Consider the following 20,434-nt stretch of genomic DNA (forward strand, 5'->3'; position numbering starts at 1 on the left):
ATGGGTTTCTGCACAGCTCCTCTCTTTTGGATGATGCAAATCGCCAAAGAGCAGCATTAAAACCTCCTGCCCTGGTATGCAAAAACATACAGCTTTAGACCGCCAGTTTCCCCTCCACACCGGAGCGGAGGGCTGCAGGCCCCAATACCCGCCCCCAAACCCGGTGCACAACAATCGCTCCCTCCCTCCCCGCCTTTTACATACAGTACACACACAAATACACACACGCAGAGCAGCCAGCAGGGGCGGGCCAGGCCCGACCACTCGACAGGCCGCGGGGGGGGATCCGCCGCCAGCCCAGGAATTTCCACCCGCTGCTTCTTGCTTGGCCTCGGTATCTCTCTGCCCTTGGGTGCCACCGGTCCTTTCGAGGGATCCCGAGGCGGTCGGGTCCCCGCCGGCCCCGCCGCGGAGCCGCAGGCCTCGCGGGGCGCCGCGCCGTCCCCCCCCCGCCTCGGCGCGCACTTGGTCTCGCCCCAGCGCTAGCGGGCGCCGAGCGGGAGCCGCGCGGGAGCGGCGCGGCGGCGGCGGCGGCAGTGGCGGCGGCGGTTGCGATTCGGAGCCGTTGGGACGCCTCTGAGGCAGCGGCGGGCGCAGGTGCCGGCGTGGGCGCGGACGGAGGCGGCCGGCCCGCCAGCGCAGCCTCCGCGGCCCGGGCAGGTGAGCGGGCGGCGCCCGCCCCGCCCCCACCGGGCCTCCGGGCGGCCGCGGCGGGGCAGGGGACGGCGGCCGGGCTGCGGGGCCGGGGGCGCGGCGCCCGCCTGCCCTGCCCAGCCCGCGCCCGCCCCGGCCCGGCCTCCCCTCCGTGTCGGGGCGTGAGCAGCCCGCGCTGAAGCCCTGGGAAAGATGGGGCGGGAGAAAGGGGGGGCCCGGCAGCATCCCTGCCTCAGGTGGCGGCGCCCGCCCGGGGCGGGGGGCGCGGGGGCGGACGCCCCCTCCCTCGCCGGGCCGCCCCGCCCCCGCCCCTCCCCCACCCCGCGGGCCGCGCCGCCTCAACCTCCCCCCGCGCTGTCCCCGCAGGCGCCCCCGACCCCCAGACGGCCGGGCCGCGTCCGCGCTCCCGCACCCTCGCCGCCGGCGTCTTCTCCTCTGGCTCTGGGACCCCCGGCTTGGACCCCCAAACATGACTCGCGATTTCAAACCTGGAGACCTCATCTTCGCCAAGATGAAAGGGTACCCTCATTGGCCAGCTCGCGTAAGTGATTTGTAGCCTCGGCGTTTAGCGGTCCTGCCTTCCCCAGGGCCTGCTGCCGACCGTTGCTTTTATTTATTTATCCCCCCCCTCCACGTTTCCTTTCTCTCTCCCCCACCCTCTCCTCCCCACGCTTTTTTTTTTTTCGTCTGGTTTTGCAACCTGCCCACCTATCATTTCGATTTTTTCGCCTCTCCCCCCCAACCCCCAGTAATCTTCCACGTAATTGCAAAAACAATCCAGGTTTTCCTGCATACCTGTTTATTTCCCTATGGCATAATTTCGGCACTGGTTGACAGGTGTTATTCATAGGAAAAATTTAGATAGCATGTAGTCAATATTTCATTGTAAGTGAAATGTTCCAGCGTGGATTTTATGTTTTAAAACTAGCAAAACATAACATTTCCTTTATTTTGAATGAAATGTAAATCAATTCTTGGATGTCAGAAATGTATATGTAATTGGATTTACAGAGTTTAAAAAAATACATGATTTGCAGTTGATGAGGCCTTGTGGATTGCGTGTTTAATGAAGTGATTTAGAACTGGATTTTCTTAAAATTTTTTCAATAAGTCTGTATAAAGGAAGGTACAGAAATTTTTTCCACATTTTTATTTACGTTGCTAATTTTATGACCTTGAGGTTGTTTTACTTTTTTGTTTCCTATAGGCAAAAAAAAAAAAGGAGTGGACCAAAACCTGGGTTGTATCTCCCGGTATGGAGAGGCCATTAAGGACCCAGGATGCTTTGTAACATTTAGGGATTGAGATTGTCTGAACACCTGAGCTCGTTTCTGAAAAGAGATCATTTGTTAGTTTATGATGGGACCCAGGTTCTGAGGCCAGATAGGACCTAAAGAATGAGATCCATTGGAGTTGTAATTATTTTTTAATCCATTTATTTTCTACTCATATACTCAAATGGTATTTCTTAAAAATAATGAAGTCCTATAGTTGGAGTTATGTCAGCTAGAAAGAGAAAGAGAGGAAGGATACCCATTAGATAACAGAGAATCATGAACTGAGAAGCTGAGAGTGCCATGCAAGTAGAAAATGGTCACCATTTCTTGATTTTTCCCACCTACCTCTTTACACACTGCTGCTTATGTTTCTATTCAACACTCCCCCTCCCCCACCATCAGGTCTATGCTTTCAGTAGTCTTAACTTGAACATTTGTATATAGATTTGGCATTTTATTCTGTTCCTTTTAGGAAAATCTTTTAATGCTAGCTTTGTGTACGCTTTGACTTCCAAATATATTGTAAGCTTCTTTAGGGCAGTGGCCTTAAACTATATTTCTTTATGCCCCCACAGTCCTTAGTTACGTAATCATGGACTTATAAAACACTATATTTCTTATTTATTTACTATTTATGGTTCTGGGGATTGAACCCCCAGGGCATTCTACCTCTAAGCTATACCCCAGCACTACTATTTTTTTTTTTTTAAACAGGGTCGTACTAAAATTGTCAAGGGCCTCACTTACATTTCATATTTAAACAAAATCTAGAGACCTGGGCAAGTGTAAGGTCCCTCCAAGATACATTTTTATGGTTTTCTCAAGGCACATTTATTATTTTTGAGATATTATAAAATCTGAGGTTATCTGATACATTGATATCAGATTCCTATGCCACAGTGCAGTGAGACACCAAATGGAAATGCTTAAAAATTTTTCTTCTCCCACACCCATCCTCCTCACACCTGTCAATATGCTAGGTGACTAAGAGTTACTGCTATTATAAGTAAAAATAAAGTAGACTTAGGAAAGTCAGAGTATTTTCCTTTATTTAACAAGTTCTTCTTGTAATGAGTTCATTTGGATTGGAATAAGAAATTTTTTGTCCCCTTTTATTTTCTTGGAAGCAGCTGCATTTGGTTTTGACACATTCTGTGTAAGAAATGTATTTTTTCCATCTTCTCTTGAGTCTTAGAAATTCTAAAGCTTTGCTGTAGAGAGTTAAGAGTATTTAAGGTCTTAGCTGTAAAGATAACATTTTGGTTTTAACATTTTTGTCTACACATCCCAAAATTGATTAATTTTGTCTTGAACATTTTTTACCCTTGATTGTTTTTAAAATCAGGTTTAAAAATAATTGCCTAACATTTGTTAAGCCATGTAGGTGCTAATCATTTGAGCAGATTCTTAAAGCTGTTTGCTAACAGAAAGAAGCATATGAACCAAGTTGACAGAAATATTGATTTTAAGGGGCTTGTGATTTTTGCAATTCTTGGAGCCATCCCACAAAACTGAAATGATCTTCATATAGGTGGGGAAATTAAAAGTTACTAAAAATATTGTATGGTAATGATTCTGTAAGTTTGAAACCTTCAGGTTATTCCTGTGGATGATCAGTTCAGTCACCCTCATATAGTCAGCCCCCTTAACAAAGTCAACTGATGTTGAAATGTGAACAAATAGACATATTACTTTTTTTTTTTTTTTTTGTGGTACTGAGGATGGAACCCAGGGGCATTGTACCTCCAAGCTTTACCCCCAGCCCTATATTTTGAAACAGGGTCTCACTGAGTTGCAAAGGGCCTCACTCACTAAGTAGCTGAGGCTGGTTGCAAACCCGGATCCTCCTGTCTCAGCCTCCCGAATGCTGGGATTACAAGTGTGTGCTACCACACCCCTTACTAAATTCTTGATAGATACTATTGCCTGGTAGCTTGAACAAGGGGAATAAAGGAAAGAAGCAAGTATTACAGAAGTATTAGAGATAACAAACAGCACTGGATACTTTCTTAAAAGAATTCAGAGGGCCAGATGTAGTGGCACACCTTGTAAATCATATATACCCCCCCTCCCCCCCCCCGCGCGCCCTTGGGAGATGGAGACAGGAGGATCATGCAGGTTCGAAGCCAGCCTTGCTGGCTTAAGAGACCCTGTTTCCAAGTTAAAAAAAAAATATAAAATAGGTCTGTCTGGGAGTGTAGCCTAGAGGTAGAAGGGCTTCCAGGAACCCCAGTACCACCAAAAAATAAGTAATAATAATAATAATAAAAAGTAAAAAAATTCAGAGAACTGAAAAAGGAGCAGGTAGTACCACATAATTCAGCTATGTAGGTGAAGGATGTTTTCATAGTCTGTTTCAGACTGGAAGTACTGCTTTAAAATTTGATTAATGTCTATTTACTTGTTTTTGGTGATGCTTGAGATTGAACTCATGGTCCTATGCGTACTAGGCAAGTACTCTTGTCACTAAGCTACACTCCAAACCCAATGTCTGCTTTTACATTACTCAGTTATTTTTATTACCTTCCTGCAGAATTACTATTTAAGATTTTATAACAGGTTTAGACTCCTCATGTGAAATGTTTAGGCCAAATATGTTTTAAGAATTAGAGAATTTGCTGGGTGTGGTGGCACATGCTTGTAATCCCAGCATTTGGGATACTGTGACAGGAAGATGGAATTTGTGGCATGACCCTGTGAAATTACAGGGTTTTTTTTTTTTTTTTTTTTTTTTTGTGGTACTGGGGTTCCTGGAAACCCTTCTACCTCTGGGCTACACTCTCAGACCTATTTTTATACTTTTTAAAATTTGGAAAGAGGGTCTCTTAAACCAGCTGAACCTGCGCGATCCTCCTGTTTCCGCCTCCCAAGCGCGGGGATTACAAGCGTGCACTGCCACCACGTCTGGCTGTGAGATACTGTTTTAAAATAAAGAATAAAAAATAGGGCTGAGCCGGGTGTAGTGGCACACACTTGTAATCTCAGCATTCGGGAGGCTAAGACAGGAGGATCGTGGTTTGAGGACATTGAGACCCATTTTCAAAATAAAGAATAAAAAAAATAGAGTTAGGGGTGTACCTTGGAGATAGAATGCCCCAGGGTTAAAAAAAAATAGGGCTGGGGGTGTAACTCAGATGTAGAATGCCCTTTTGTTCCATCCCCAGGACTGCAAAAAAAAAAAGGAAAAGAGAATTTAAGAATTTTGGTATTGTTGGAAGTTGAAGATATATATGTATATATATGCCATATATTTTGCTACTGGTAGGGTCTGGTTTTGCACATAATAACCTAATAGTTCCACAGAGAAGCAACAGTAGAAATGCTAGTTGGATAAAAGAATTGAGAGAAATAGCCTCAGTGTCAGTCCAGGATTTGCTACCAAAAGAGTTTTGGGGGAAAATCTTGTTTAGAATTTCTGGGTTTCAGAACTGGGGATTAGGATTATGGATTTACCAGCTGGGTCCACTTTACATCACATCCCTTTTGGATGTCTTGTTCTCTGTTTATTCTGGTGTGTTGAGGTATGGATGATTTAAAAATTTTTAATTTTTCTGATCTTTCTTTTAGGTAGATGAAGTTCCTGATGGAGCTGTAAAGCCACCCACAAACAAACTACCCATTTTCTTTTTTGGAACTCATGAGACGTAAGTCCTGTTAGCATTAGAGGCAAATCACAGTTAATTTCACAGGGTCATTAGGCATAAAATAAATAGTAAGTAGAGATCAACACAGGGGGAAAATTATTATTTTTATTTTTGTGTGGGTCTGGGGGTGGAACCCAGGGGCATTCAACCTCTGAGCTACATCCCCTGTCCTATTTTTATTCTTTATTTTGAAACAGGGTTTCACTACATTGTGGAGGACCTCACTTAGTAGCTGAGGCTGTCTGCGAACTGCAATTCTCCCATCTCAGCCTTCCAAATGCTGGGATTACACCCGTTCACCACCATGCCCGGCTAATGGGGAAATAAAATTTTAAAATCATCTTTGAGGTTTAGAAAAAGTCTTTTGTCTGCTTTCTTTCTTTTTTTAGGGTGGGAGAGCTAGAGGATTCTCTGCTTATTTCTAAGGTAGAGATTAAGTACACTGTAGGTCTGATTTTTATTGGAATAGATATTTCCTTTTTTGTGGCACTGGGGATGGAACCCAGAGGCATTCTACCTCTGAGCTATACCCCCAGCTCTATTTTTTATTCTTTATTTTGAAACAAGGCTTCACTAAGTAGCTGAGGTTGGCCAAGAACCTGCTATCCTCCTGTTTTAGCTCCCAAGTACTGGGATTATATGTGCCACCACAGATGGTTCTGGAATGGATTTCTTTTTTTTTTTTTTGTGGTGCTGGGTATGGAACCCAGGGGAATTCTACTTCTGAGCTCTACCTCCAGCCTTGTTTTTTATTCTTTATTTTGAAACAGGATCTCACTGAATTGTGAAGGTCCTCACTAAGTAGTTGCAGCTGTCCACAAACTGATCCTTCTTTCTCAACCTCCAAAATGCTGGGATTACATTTGGGAGGCTGAGACAGCCTCAGCTATTTAGTGAAGCCCTTTGCAACTCAGTGAGACCCTGATTCAAAATAAAGACTAAAAAATAGGGCTGGGGTGTAGCTCAGAGGTAGAATGCTTCTGGGTTCCATCCCCAGTACTGCAACTGCAAAAAAAAAAAGCATTCAGTGTTTATAGTTTGTAAAATAAATGTCTTTTACAAGAACTGGTAAACTGGCACCCTGTTTTAAGCTGCATGATATTAGCCACACAAACTGTATATTGGGGGAAAGATGAGAAAAGCTAGGCAGTTCATGCAGTGTGTCTACGGTTACTAGAGCCGTTCTGATTGCTCTGCTGCCCTAGTGAGTGTATGGACAGTGAATTTGATGAAGCAAAGTAATTTTTAAGAATTGCAGCTGAAAGTTTAACTCTTACTTGTAAGTGCAAAATATTACTGTGGGGGCTATCTCCTTAATTTTCAAAGATTATATTCCTACATACCTATAATTTTATAAGTATGTACTATGTAATATTGTTGATTTGAACTTTAGATCATTTTTGTAGAATATGTTACCTGGGACTAGGAGAAACAAAAATGTTGATATTCTGATGATAATTCCTAGTAGTGGCTCCTGTGACAATATTTGTTTTATTTTTGCTTAGCTGCCATATAAGCTTGCATGTAATTTTTAATAACTTGTTGAGATGTGACTTATGTGCCAAAAAGCTAATGTGTATAATTGAGTTGAGGTAAAATGCCTCTTAGTCAAATCCCCATACCTCAAAAAAAAAAAAAAAAAAAATTCTATCAAGCTGGGCATGGTGGCACATGTTTGTAATCCCAGTACTTGGGAGGCTGAGACAGGAGGATTATAGGTTTGCCTCCAGCTTTAGTAACTTAGGCCCTCTCTAACTTAGTGAGACCCTGTTTCACAATTAAAAAGTAGGGCTGGGAGGTATAGCTTGAAGACAGAATGCCCGTAGGTCCAATTTCCCAGTACCACACACATACAATAATCCTATAAAACAGTATGTTTCATCTTTTGGGATTCTGTAAGAGAAATGAGGTAGCAACTTAGAATCTATATTAAAAAAAAGAATTTTCTGATTAGTAACATTACTTGGCAATTAACAAATGAATTTTGATCTTACTGTTAGCAGCTTTGATTTTCTCATTTTGTTTATGAAAAAAGTTGGCTTTGAAGGAAGGATTCTAGGTGTGTGTTAACTGAGCTTTTGTGAGGGTTGTATGTGTGCATTCTTGAGCCAACATTGTTGACCGGAAGAAGTCAATTCATAGACCTAGCTGCTTTTCTGTGTACTTAAATTCTTAAAAAAAAAAAAAAACTGGGACATGCCAGGCGTGGTGGCGCACGCTTGTAATCCTGCGCTTGGGAGGCAGAGACAGGAGGATCCCACAGGTTCGAAGCCAGCCGCACTGGCTTAAGAGACCCTGTTTCCAAGTACAAAGCATAAAATAGGTCTGGGAGTGTATCCGGAGGTAGAAGGGCTTCCAAGGAACCCCAGTACCACCAATAAAGAAATAAAGAAATGAAGAAAGAATAAAATATAAAAAACTGGGACACATACACATACATATAATGGTCTTGAGTATGCCATATAAGAACAAACACATAAGATTTAGGTTGTTTCCAAATTATAAAATTAGTGCTCTACACAGTTAATGATTTTCTTTGGGTTTAAATTTTTTTTTTACATGCCAGGCGTGGTGTTGCATGCCTGCAATTCAAGTCCTTGGGAGGCTAATACAGGAGGATCGCAGGTTTGAAGACAGCCTCAGAGAGTAGTGAATCTTCAACCTAGCGAGACCCTCTCAAAATAAAAATAGGTTTGGGGATGTAGCTCAGAGGTTAAATGCCATTGGGTTCAATTCCCAGTTTACATTAGCCTTGATTCTTAGGAACTGGACATTGGTATTTGAGGTTTAAATTCATGTATTTAGGGAATATGGCTTTTATTTATTTTTTTAAATTTTTTTGGTGGTACTGGGGATGGAACCCTTCTACCTCTAGGCTACACTCCAAGACCTATTTTATATTTTTTGATTTGGAAACAGGGTCTCTTAAGCCAGCAAGGCTGGCTTTGAACCTGCACGGTCCTCCTGTTTTCGCCTCCCAAGTGCGGGGATTATAAGCCTGCACCACCACACCTGGCGGCTTTGATATTTTATAGGAGATATTTCACAGAATATGTTGCAGTGGATGTTGCAAACTCTGAAACCTTTTCAGGGATCACTCTACTGAGCTGAAGTCTGGTGTTTAACAGCTAGGTGACCTTGCAGACATCTGTTAAACTTGAGTTTTCTAATCTTTATAGTGAGGATGTTGGTGACCCCTAAGTTTCTTTCAGTTCTGAAATTTGCTGCTTGATTTAGTGTGTATCTTTGATAATAATGGTCTTTAAAAAACAACATAAAAGGAAAGTTGTCTGTAATGGAAAAATGGGGGAAAATCAATTTTAGTTATTTTTAGAAATTTTTTTTTGTATTTGCTGTTATGTATAATTATATCCCAATTTTATTTTACATATAAAACATTTTTTCTGTATCATTTTAAAATGGAATGTTTTAGAGAGTGACTCAGAGTCACAGCCACATAAAGCATCCCTTGGGAACAATAATACTGCCTGAAAACTAATCTGGGTCCTGTTTACCAGACCTGTGGGATTGCATCCCTAGGGAGGAGGAGCCTCTCTTCATCCACCATTGTTTTGAAGTCTAATGTCCTTAGAATTGATTATGAAGATTTGTACAGTTACTGAGCAAAGTTTATAACCGGGGTATTATTTTATAATAAAAACTTGTTATAGCTGGGCCTGGTGGCGCACACTTGTAATCCCTGTGCTTGGGAGGCGGAGATAGGAGGATCGCGCAGGTTCAAAGCCAGCCATGCTGGCTTAAGAGACCCTGTTTCCAAATAAAAAAGTATAAAAAATAGGTCTGGGAGTGTAGCCCAGAGGTAGAAGGGCTTCCAGAAACCTCAGTACCACACAAAAACAACAACAACAAAAAACAACAAAAAAGAATAAATTGTTTTCTTTGATAGGATATGCTATTCTCTTTAAAATTTTGTCAGCAAAATGAAGAGATATAATTTATTACCATACAGTTTACCCACTTAAAGTATATAATCCAATGTATATGAAATTAAAGAAACAGCTATACTTAAAATGAATTTTTTTGGGGGGAGGGTACTGGGGTTTGAACCCAGAGGAATTCAACCCCAGAGCTACACCCCCAGCACTTTTTTTTTTTTTTTTTTTTTTTTTTTGGTGGTGCTGGGGATGGAACCCAGGGGCATTCTACCTTTAAGGTACGACCCAGTCCTATTTTTTATTCTTTATTTTGAAACAGGGTCTCACTAAGTAGCTGAGGTTGGCTGTGATCCTGTGATCCTCCTGTCTCAGCCTCTCAAGTACCTATCAAGGCCCTTAGCAACTCAGACCCTGTTTCAAAATAAAGAATAAAAAATATGGCTGGGCATGTTGATTGGAAATAGAATGCCCCTGGCTTCCATCCCCAGTACCACACCAAAAAAAAAAAAAAAAAAAAAAGGATATAGGGCTGGGCATGTTGATTGGAGATAGAATGCCCCCGGCTTCCAAACCCAGTACCACATGACCCCCCCCCCATGGATATATTGAATATTCCCTAATTATAGAATTAAAATAATTCTTTTTTTTTTATTTTGGTGGTGGCGAGGTCTCTTAAGCCAGCATGGCTGGCTTCAAACTGTCTCTGCCTCCCAAGTGCTGGGATTACAAGCATGCTTACCACGCCGGCCTTATTTGTATTTTTAATTTATTTGTACTGAGGATTGAACCCATGGGCATTCTACTACAAAGCTGTACCTCCACACTTTTATTTTCTTTTTTAAATTTTGAACCAAAATTTTGAAACAGGGTCTCACTAAGTTGTTGAGGTTGACTTCAAACCTGCTATCCTCTTCTCAGCCTCCCAAGTACTGGGATTGATTACAGGCATGTGCCACCACACCCAGCTGAGTTTTTGTATTTTTATGCTTTTTCCTGGATACTTTGCTCTTTAAACTAGCCCCTAAGCATTAATACTAAAATGTCATTCAGTGTTCCTAAGTGCAAGAAGGCCATCATTTGCTTTAATGTGCATGTTTATAGAAGTTGCTGGATGTGAATTCAGGGTTAATGAAATACCATTATATTTTAAAAGGTATCTTTAAATTGGAACACACATAAAACAAAGTTATTTATGGACAGGATTATGTTAATGTTATGACAAAAGGAATCTGTATCCCCTGGGAGCATTGATTCATTATTTAGTAATTCAGTGTTCACTGTGGCTTTATAAACTAACCACCAGCAGTAATAAGAATTGACTGTGTATATATATTAGTGAATGAATGAACAAACGGGATATACATGGCTGATTCCTTCACTGAGTAAAATATATATGTGTGTGTATGGTGTGTGTGTGTGTATATATTTTTTTTTTTTTTGCTGTACTGGGAATGGAACTTGAGCATTCTATCTCCGAGCTACACCCCCAGCTCTATTTTTAATTTTTTTAAATTTTTTTATTTTTTGGGGGGTACTGGGGTTCCTGGAAGCCCTTCTACCTCCGGGCTACACTCCCAGACCTATTTTATATTTTTGAAACAGGGTCTCTTACGCCTGCACGGCTGGCTTCGAACCTGCGCAATCCTCTTGTCTCCACCTCCCAAGTGCGGGGATTACAAGCGTGTGCCACCAAGCCCGGCTATTTTTTATTATTTATTTTTTATTATTTATCAGGAACTCACTGAGTTGCAAAGTAGCTGAGGCTGTCTGAACCCTGATCCTCCTGTCTCAGCCTCCCAAATGCTGGGATTACAAGCTTGTTGCCACCATGCTTGGCTATTAAAATAAAACTTTTAACACATTTTATTTATTTTTGTGGTACTGGGGATGGAACCAAGGGGCATTCTACCTCTGAGCTACACTCCTAGCCCTTTTTTTTTTTTAATTCTTTATTTTGAAACAGGGTCTTGCTGAGTTGCAAAGGCTCTAAGTAGCTGGGGCCGTTCTAGAACCGCAGTCCTCCCATCTCAGCATCCCAAATGCTTGGATTACAAGTGTGCGTCACCACACTCAACTAATAGTATTTTTATTGTGGGTCTGGGGATGGAACCCAGGGGCGTTTGACCTCTGAGCTACACCCCCCACCCTATTTTTTATTCTTTATTTTGAAACAGGGTCTAAGTTGTGGAGGGTCTCACTAAGTAGCTTAGACTTTCTGCGAACTATGATCCTCCTGTCTCAGCCTCCCAAATGCTAGGATTACAAGCGTGCGCCACCATGCCAAGCTGTCTTTTAATTTTTTGAAACAAGGTCTCATTGAGTTGTGTTGCAAAGGACCTCACTAAATAGCTGAGACTGCCCGCTAACTGCGATCCTCTGGTTTCCTCCTCCTGAATGCTGGGACTACAAGCATGCACCATCACGCCCAGATACACATTTCATTTTTTTTAAAGGATAATTTTTAGATAATGTACTTCATTGACAGTTTTGTAAGTTGTGTAGTATACCAGATAACATTGAAATGAAATTGTATGTGGAGTGCAGTTAAATGTTTGATTATGTGCTTGCTTTGGCAGCACATATACTAAAATTGGAACAATGCAGAGAAAATTAGTATGGCCTCTGTGCAAGGATGCCACACAAATTTGTGAAGTGTTCCACATTATAAAAAAGAAAAAAAACAAAATGTTTCATTATTGGTATTTTATTAAGATTTTTGCATGTTTGTTTTCTATTGTAATTTTTTTTATTTGTGATCCTGGGGATGGAACCCAGGGGCTTTCTACCTTTGAGCTACAGTCCCAGGCCTATTTTATATTTTATTTGGAAACGGTCTCGTTAAGTTGCTAAGAGCCTCATGTAGCTGATGCTGGCTTTGAACCTGCGATACTCCTGTCTCAGCTTCCCAAGTAATGGGATTACAAGCATGCACCACCACATCTAACTTGATACACACACAAGTAAATAAGATGTATTGAGTAAATCAGGGTAATTGGCATATCCATCACCCCAAATGTTCATTATTTCTTTGGTGAGATCATTTGAAATTCCTTCAGGCTATTGTGAAATATGCATTAAATTCTTGTTAATTATGTTTTAGCCATGTTTAAGTGTATAGTTCAGTGGTGTTAAGTACATTCACATTTTTGTGCAACTTCTATAGTTTTTTTTTTTAACAGGATTATGAGCTGGGCATGGTGGCGCTCGCTTATAATCCCAGCATTCGGAACCACTGGAGGATTGTGGTTAGCGGACAGCCTCAGCTACTTAGTGAGGCCCTCCAAAACTTAGTGAGACCCTGTTTCCAAAAGTATAAAAAAGCTGGGTGTAGTGGCACACTTGTAATCCCAGTACCTGGGAGGCTGAGACAGGTAGATCACACAGGTGGTAGAATGCTAGCTTAATGTATTGGTGTACTTCTATAATCCAATACTTGGGAAGCTGAGATAGGATCACAGGTTTGAAGCCAGCATTCAATAAATAGTATAAGGAGATCTGTTTCAAAAGAAAAAGGCTGGGGTGTAGCTCAGGGGTAGAATCTCCTTCACCTTCATATCCAGTCCCCCAAAACCATCCTTGTTGATTATCATATAATTTATACACTTAAAATGCATCATAAGAGCCGGGCGTGGTGGTGCACACTTGTAATCCCAGTGCTTGGGAGGCTGAGACAGGAGGATCACACAGGTTCAAAGCCAGCCTCAGCTACTTACTGAGGCTCTCAGCAACTTAGTGAGACTCTATTTCCAAATAAAATATAAAATAGGTCTGGGAGTATAGCCTGGAGGTAGAAAGGCTCTGGGTTCCACCCCCAGTACCACCAAAACAAACAAAAACATAAGATAGTTTTTTTTTTTTTTTTGGTGGTACTGGGGTTCCTGGAAGCCCTTTTACCTCCAGGCTACACTCCCAGACCTGTTTTACTTTTTTTTTTTTTTTTTAATTTGGAAACAGGGTCTCTTAAGCCAGTAAGGCTGGCTCCGAACCAGCGCGATCCTCCTGTTTCTGCCTCCCAAGCGGGGATTACAAGCATGCGCCACCACGCCCAGTAAGAGTGCTATTTAATAACTTATTGAGGATGCTTTACTCTCACATTCTGTCTTTTTGTTTTAGTGCCTTTTTAGGACCAAAGGATATATTTCCGTACTCAGAAAATAAGGAAAAGTATGGCAAACCAAATAAACGAAAAGGTTTTAATGAAGGCTTATGGGAGATAGATAACAATCCGAAAGTGAAATTTTCAAGCCAACAGGTGAGTCAAAATTTAGTTTAGTATTACTTATTCAGTCTTGGGAAATAATCACTGTTCTAGCTATAGGAAAGTAATATATTAAGAGCCTTCTAAATTTCATATTAAATTTTGTTCTTTATGAGGTGTTGAACCTTGACCTTTTACGTGTAGGTGATTTGTTGAAATTATTAATTGCATGGCTAAAGAGATCTTTAAAAAAAGCAATGTTCATTAACTCTTCCTGATTGAGAGTTTATTTAATACATTGCTGAGTTTAAAGGGGTATGTATTGTTCTTTTAAATGCATATTCTTTAACACAGAGGGGGGTATATACTTAAATTTTCTTACTATGATTTCTAAATCCATGGAATTGTGTTAGAATATGAACCTAATGGGTAAAATTAAATGCATGACAAAAGTACTTACAGCACTCTGCAAATTACAACTTATTAATGTCTAGAACAATCTTATACCTTCTTGTCTATGGTGTTCATGTGTCCAGAGCATTTGTTAATTTGACATTAAATTTTCATGGAACGGTTTGCTTTTACTGAATTTGTATAATTTTACTCCTAAAACAAACTACTATGTTTTTCTTAATTTTTTTTTTTTTTTTGGTGGTACTGGGGGTAGAACCCAGAAGCTTTCTACCACCTCCGGGCTATACTCCCAGACCTATTTTATATTTTATTTGGAAACAGGGTCTCACTAAGTTGCTGAGAGCCTCACTAAGTAGCTGAGGCTGGCTTCGAACCTGCGCAATCCTCCTTTCTCAGCCTCCCAAGCGCGGGGATTACAAGCATGCGCCACCATGCCCGGCTTCTTAATTCTTTTCTGTACCGGTCATTCCAAGCTGGGTTTGGTGGTTTATGTGTATAATCCCAGTACTTGGGAGGATAAAATACCAGGATTGCAGGTTTGAGGACAGTCTCAACTACCTACCAAGACTTTCAGCAGCCCAGTGATACTCTTGTTTCAAAAACAAAAAATTAGAAGGGCCGGGAGTAGCTCTGTTGCTGGGTTCAGTCTCTAATACCTATTTTTGTGTTATCAGTTGAGTACTTGACCTGTATAAACTGGGCTTTATAATAGAACCAGAGAGCTGTAAGAGACAGTTTATTATTAATCAGTAAAGCACTTTTATTAAGACTTAAAGTAGTATTAACAGAGAAGAGCATGAATGACTAAACATGTTTTCCACTTTTGAAAACTTTTCAGAAATTCTATCTGGAACATTTCAATCTTTCATAGATGTTTCAGGGCTGCATTAGATGATCTCAAGTGTCTTATTTGTCATGGTACTCATCACAGCATATCATAACTGCTTCTGTATTTGTCTGTAACTGCCCCAGACTATTAAGTTAGCTCCATGAATTACAAATTTGTGTGTCCTGTATGCTCAGCACTGTTATATGTGTGGGAAGAGGAGATACTTAATATTCATACATCCATTCATTTATTGAATGAACATAACAGCTCATACATTCCTTTTTTTTAATGGATATGGTTTCCCATCATAATTGCCTTAACTGAGTAATGGGAGGACATCTGTCAAAATAGACAAAATTGATTGTTTTATAGAACTAACATTTTAGTTTCTCTTCTGTTTATACCTTTATGGCATCATCTTTCAGATTGTCCATGTAATCTCCAGGTGGTTTTCATCATATAGATCTGTAATTTTTAAATTTTATAATGAAATTTTTGTAGGTTATGTAGATGAACCCAAGTAAGTTTTAGTCTTTACCAAAAGTACAATTGTGCTGATCTAATGCACTCTGTAATTCCCAGGCCCAGACCCATCCCTAGTTGCACAGGGTTTAGGAAAAACAGTGATGTCCAAATTATTTAGAACAGAAAGTTGCCATCGTGAGTTTTTAAAATTTCTATAGCGTGATCAGTTTTCTGGGTGTGTGTGTGTGTGTGTGTGTGTGTGTGTGTGTGTGTGTGTTGCTGGGGATTGAACCTAGGGCTACATCTCTGGTCCTATTTTATTTTTAATTTGAAAACAGTCTTGCTAAATTGTTAATGCTGGCTTTTAGCCTGCAATCCTCCTGTCTCAGTCTCTCAAGTACTGGGATTATAGGCATGTGCCTCCACACCTGGCCTTGTTTACAAAGAGAATTGGATTTGGAAACATTTAAGATTTTCTGTAGAGATATTCAACCTATGGTAGCATCTGAAAGGGTTTTTAAATTATATATATTAAGAGTATCCTATGGAATATAAACCAGGGTAACTTCTAACTTTATTGCAAACATGATTTGTAAAAGGTTTTTTTATTTATGAGTAGAAAAATTACAAGTTAGTAAATATTTTGTGAAATTAATAGTATTTATTGTGCACAGGCATCAACTAAACAATCAAACACATCATCTGATGTTGAAGTTGAAGAAAAAGAAACTAGTATTTCAAAGGAAGATACTGATCAGGAAGAAAAGGCCAGCAATGAGGTATGTTTGACTTCTTTTGTACTTGACCGCCATTTTGTTGCAAGGAAGAAATTGTAAAATGAGTTGACCTGGAAAAGTAGAAAGTAATCTTTAAAGTACTTGAAAAATGAATGAGAACATATTTAAGGCTTATTTTCTTGTATAAGTACTATATTCATAATTATAAGATTGTTTGTTTATTTTTGGTACTAAGGTTTGAACCCAGGGGCATTTTACCTCTGTGCTACACCCCAGCTCTTTTTATTTTTTAATTTTAATTTTTATTTATTTATTTATTTTTGTGGGTCTGGGGATGGAACCCAGAGGCATTTGACCTCCGAGCTACACCCCCTACCCAATTTTTTATTCTTTATTTTGAAACAGGGTCTCACTGAGTTGTGGAGGGCCTCACTAAGTAGCTGAGGCTGTCCGTGAACCACGATCCTCCAGTCTCAGCCTCCCAAATGCTGGGATTACAAGCATGCACCACCACGCCCAACTCGTTCTTTTTATTTTGAAACAGGGTCTGACTAAGTTGCAGAGGGCCTCACTGACTTGTCGAGGATGGCTTTGAACCTGCAGTCTTCTGTCTCAGCCTCCCAAGTACTGGGATTAAAGACATATGCCACCATGTCTGGCTGTATTTTAAAGATGGGTGTGGGGGGGGGTTGGGTATTGGGGATAGAATCCAAGGGCTTTCTACCTCCAAGCTACATTCCCAGCCCTACTTTTTATTCTTTATTTTGTAACGGGGTCTCATTGAGTTGCAAAGGGCATCACTAAGTAGCTGAGCCTGGCCACAAACCACAATCCTGTCTCAGCCTCCCAAATACTGGGATTACAAGCTTGTGCCACCACTCCCAGCTTGAATATATTTTATTTGAAGTTACTTTTATGTGCAAAATATAAGGGTGGGTTATCCTTTTTTAGGGGGGAAAATAAAATATATATATATATATATTTGGTGGTACTGGGGTTCCTGGAAGCCCTTCTACCTCCGGGCTACACTCCCAGAACTATTTTTACATTTATTATTTGGAAACAGGGTCTCCTAAGCCAGCACGTGGCTGGCTTCGAACCTGCGCGGTCCTCCTGTCTCTGCCTCCCAAGCATGGGGATTACAAGCGTGCGCCACCATGCCCGGCATTAGGAATATTTTTTAAGAGAGGAATATTAAGGGATAGGTAGATATATTAGAAAGAGCATTAGACTGAACTTTTTATTATTATTTTTAAAAATTTTTTGGTGGTACTAGGGTTCCTGGAAGTCCTATCTCCGGGCTACACTCCCAGACCTATTTTATACTTTTTTATTTTTGGAAACAGGATCTCTTAAGCAAGCAAGGCTGGCTTTGAACCTGCACGATTCTTCAGTCTCTGCCTCCCAAGTGCGGGGATTACAAGTGTGCGCCACCACGCCCGGCTAGACTGAACTTTTTTTAAACCTATGTTGATTTCTACCGTTGTGTGATTGTAATTTAAAAGACTGATTTAGCTCTTTTAGGCTTCATGAAATTGTTGTTAGGTGATTTCCAAAATCTTAGCTATCTTTTAAGAACCACAGACCAGTCAGGCGTGGTGGCGCACATTTGTAATCGCAGCATTTGGGAGGCTGAGACCGGAGAATCTCGGTTCGAGGACATCCTTAGCTACTACTTAGTGAGGCCCTTTGCAACTCAGTGAGAGTCTGTTTCAAAATAAAGAAAAAATAGGGCTCGGGCCGGGCGTGGCATGCTTGTAATCCCCGAGCTTGGGAGGCGGAGACAGGAGGATTGCGCTGGTTCGGAGCCAGCCTCGCTGGTTTAAGAGACCCTGTTTACACATAAAAAAGTTAAAAAGTAGGTCTGAGAGTGTAGCCCGTGGGAGTGTATCCCAGAGGTATAAGGGCTTCCAGGAACTCCAGTACCACACACACAAAAAAAATAGGGCTCGGGGTATAACTCAGAGGTAGAATGTCCCTGGGTTCCATCCCCAGTACCGCCAACAACAACAACAACAAAAAAGAACCACAGACCTAATATTCAGGATTCTGCTATAGAAAAAGTGATTTTATAAATCTAAATAAGCAAACTTTGGTGTACTAACAAGCATGACTTTTTATATTTGAGTTGATGGTGGGAATACATTGTTTTTTTCTAGGGATGATACTAGTGATTATTTTCATTTCATGATCTAGATTTTGTTATAGTTTGGTGTCGTGGAAAATGCTTGTAGTCCCATTTCTTGGGGGAGGTTGAGACAGGATTATTGTAGGCTCGAAGCCAGCTTCGGCAACTTAGCGAGACCGTTTTCAGATAAGACATTTAAAACATTGGCTATGAGTATAACTTGGAGGTAGAATGCCCCTGGGTTCAATCCCCAGTCTATATCCGTGTCTGTCTGTCTGCCTGCCTGTCTGTCTGTGTCTGTCTGTCTGTCTGTCTCTCTGTCTGTCTGTCTCTCTCTCTCTCTCTCTCTCTCTCTCTCACACACACACACACACACACACACACACACACACACAATTTGGTGGTGGTGGTGGTGGTAGTACTGGGGATTGAACCCAGAGATTTTCTGTTTCTGAGCTACCCCCTCCCCACCACAGCCCTATTGTATTTTTAGTTTGAAACAGGCTGTCCCGAAGTTGCTGAGGCTGGCCTTGAATTTGTGATCCTCATATCTCGACATTCCAAGTACTGGGATTACAGGGGTATGCCACCACACCCATTTTATAATGTTAAGGCTTTTTTTTTTTTTTCTTGCAGTACTGGGATGGAACCCGGGGCATTCTACCTCTGAGTTACACCCTCAGCCTTAATTTTTATTCTTTATTTTGAAACAGGGTCTCACTGAGTTGCAAAGGGCATCAGTAGCTGAGGCTATCTGAGAACCCGGATCCTCCTGTCTCAGCCTCCCAAATGCTAGAATTACCAGCATGAGCCATCATACCTGACTTTTGTTAAGACTTTTATTGTTTATAATTTCCAAGGTCAGAGAAGCAGAATAAACTTCTCTGAAAACTTTTTGAGTTTATTTTTGCATACCTGGGAGTTATACCCAGGGGCATTCTACCTCTGAGCTACACCCTCAGCCCTATTTTTTATTTTTTTCTGCGGTACTGGGAATGGTACCCCCAGGGCATTGTACCTCTGAGCTATACCCCCAGCCCTATTTTTTTATTCTTTATTTTGAAACGGGGTCTCACTGAGTTGCAAAGGGCCTCACTAAGTAGTTGCAGCTGTCCACAAACTGATCCTCCTGTCTCAGCCTCCAAAATGCTGGGATTATAAGTGTGTGCCCAGCTCTAATTTTTATTCTTTATTTTGAAATGGGTTCTCACTAAGTTGAGGAGGGCCTCTTGCTGAGGCTGGCTGCAAACCTGCGATCCTCCTATCTCAGCTACCAAGTACTGGGATTACAAGTGTGCACCACCACGCCTGACTTGGAACTTTTAATAAAATACGTTTGCCAATTTTAGTTTTCAGAAGTTTTTTTCTTCCTTGCCATAATTTACTCAGTTTCACTTATTTTTTTTTAAGGATGTGACTAAAGCAATTGACATAACTACTCCAAAAGCTGCCAGAAGAGGAAGAAAGAGGAAGGTAATTCACTGATTAACCATTGGAATCTTAAAAGAAACTTTATTTTACGTGGATTGAGGAAGAGTAGAAATAGTAAAACCTTATTAAAACTTGATCTTTTACTCTAAATCCTTTAATTTTTAAAGTGTAAGTTATGTTTAATTGGTAAAACGTTTTTTTTCTTGGTGATGTAGTTATAGTGCCTTAAGTTGAATGATAAAGGAAGAAATGAAATAGTTTTTATTCATTGTAGTAAGAGCAGAGGCTTTTGTTTGTGAAATGGATAGCAGTAGATAGATATTCATAGTGTCATTGAAAGGATTAAATGACTTGATGCATGTGAAATGTTTATAATCTTGGTCTCTAGAAGACTAGTATGTGCTATGTAAGTGTTGTCTATCATTTTATTACTGTTATGTCACATGGTTGTATGAAATGAGATTGTGACAGTACAAGGCTAGGGATCTGGTAGTCTTTTAATTAATATGAACTACTTCTTCCTGTATAAAGTTTTGTTCACACTCTTTTCTGACCTATTTATGTCTCAGTTTATTGTATGCCAAAGATAAAAAGAGAATCAAGCCAGGCCTGGTGGCACATGCTTGTAATCCCAGCACTTGGGAGGCTGAGACAGGAGGATCATGGTTTGCAGACAGCCTCAGCTACTTAGGCCCTTTGCAACTCAGTGAGACCCTGTTTGAAAATAAGGACAAAAAATAGAGCTGGGGGTGTATATTGGA

General features: G+C 40.9%; 1 protein-coding gene across 4 annotated transcripts in view; it reads left to right on the plus strand.

The window, feature by feature from the left end:
• Positions 1-1,123: 1,123 nt before the first annotated feature.
• PSIP1 (PC4 and SRSF1 interacting protein 1) overlaps positions 1,124-20,434 on the plus strand; it is a gene marked incomplete at both ends in the record, with an annotated part of 42,678 nt that continues 23,367 nt past the window's right edge. For all 4 annotated transcript variants that reach the window (XM_080708728.1, XM_080708729.1, XM_080708730.1 and 1 more), the window contains 5 exons: positions 1,124-1,195; positions 5,499-5,575; positions 13,585-13,723; positions 16,052-16,156; positions 19,653-19,715. In XM_080708728.1, coding sequence (XP_080564854.1) covers positions 1,124-1,195; positions 5,499-5,575; positions 13,585-13,723; positions 16,052-16,156; positions 19,653-19,715 — 456 coding nt within the window. The remainder of the gene's footprint in view (positions 1,196-5,498; positions 5,576-13,584; positions 13,724-16,051; positions 16,157-19,652; positions 19,716-20,434) is intronic.

This window comes from Muscardinus avellanarius (assembly GCF_963383645.1).
Source record: "Muscardinus avellanarius genome assembly, chromosome: 13".
Taxonomy (NCBI): Eukaryota; Metazoa; Chordata; class Mammalia; order Rodentia; family Gliridae; genus Muscardinus; species Muscardinus avellanarius.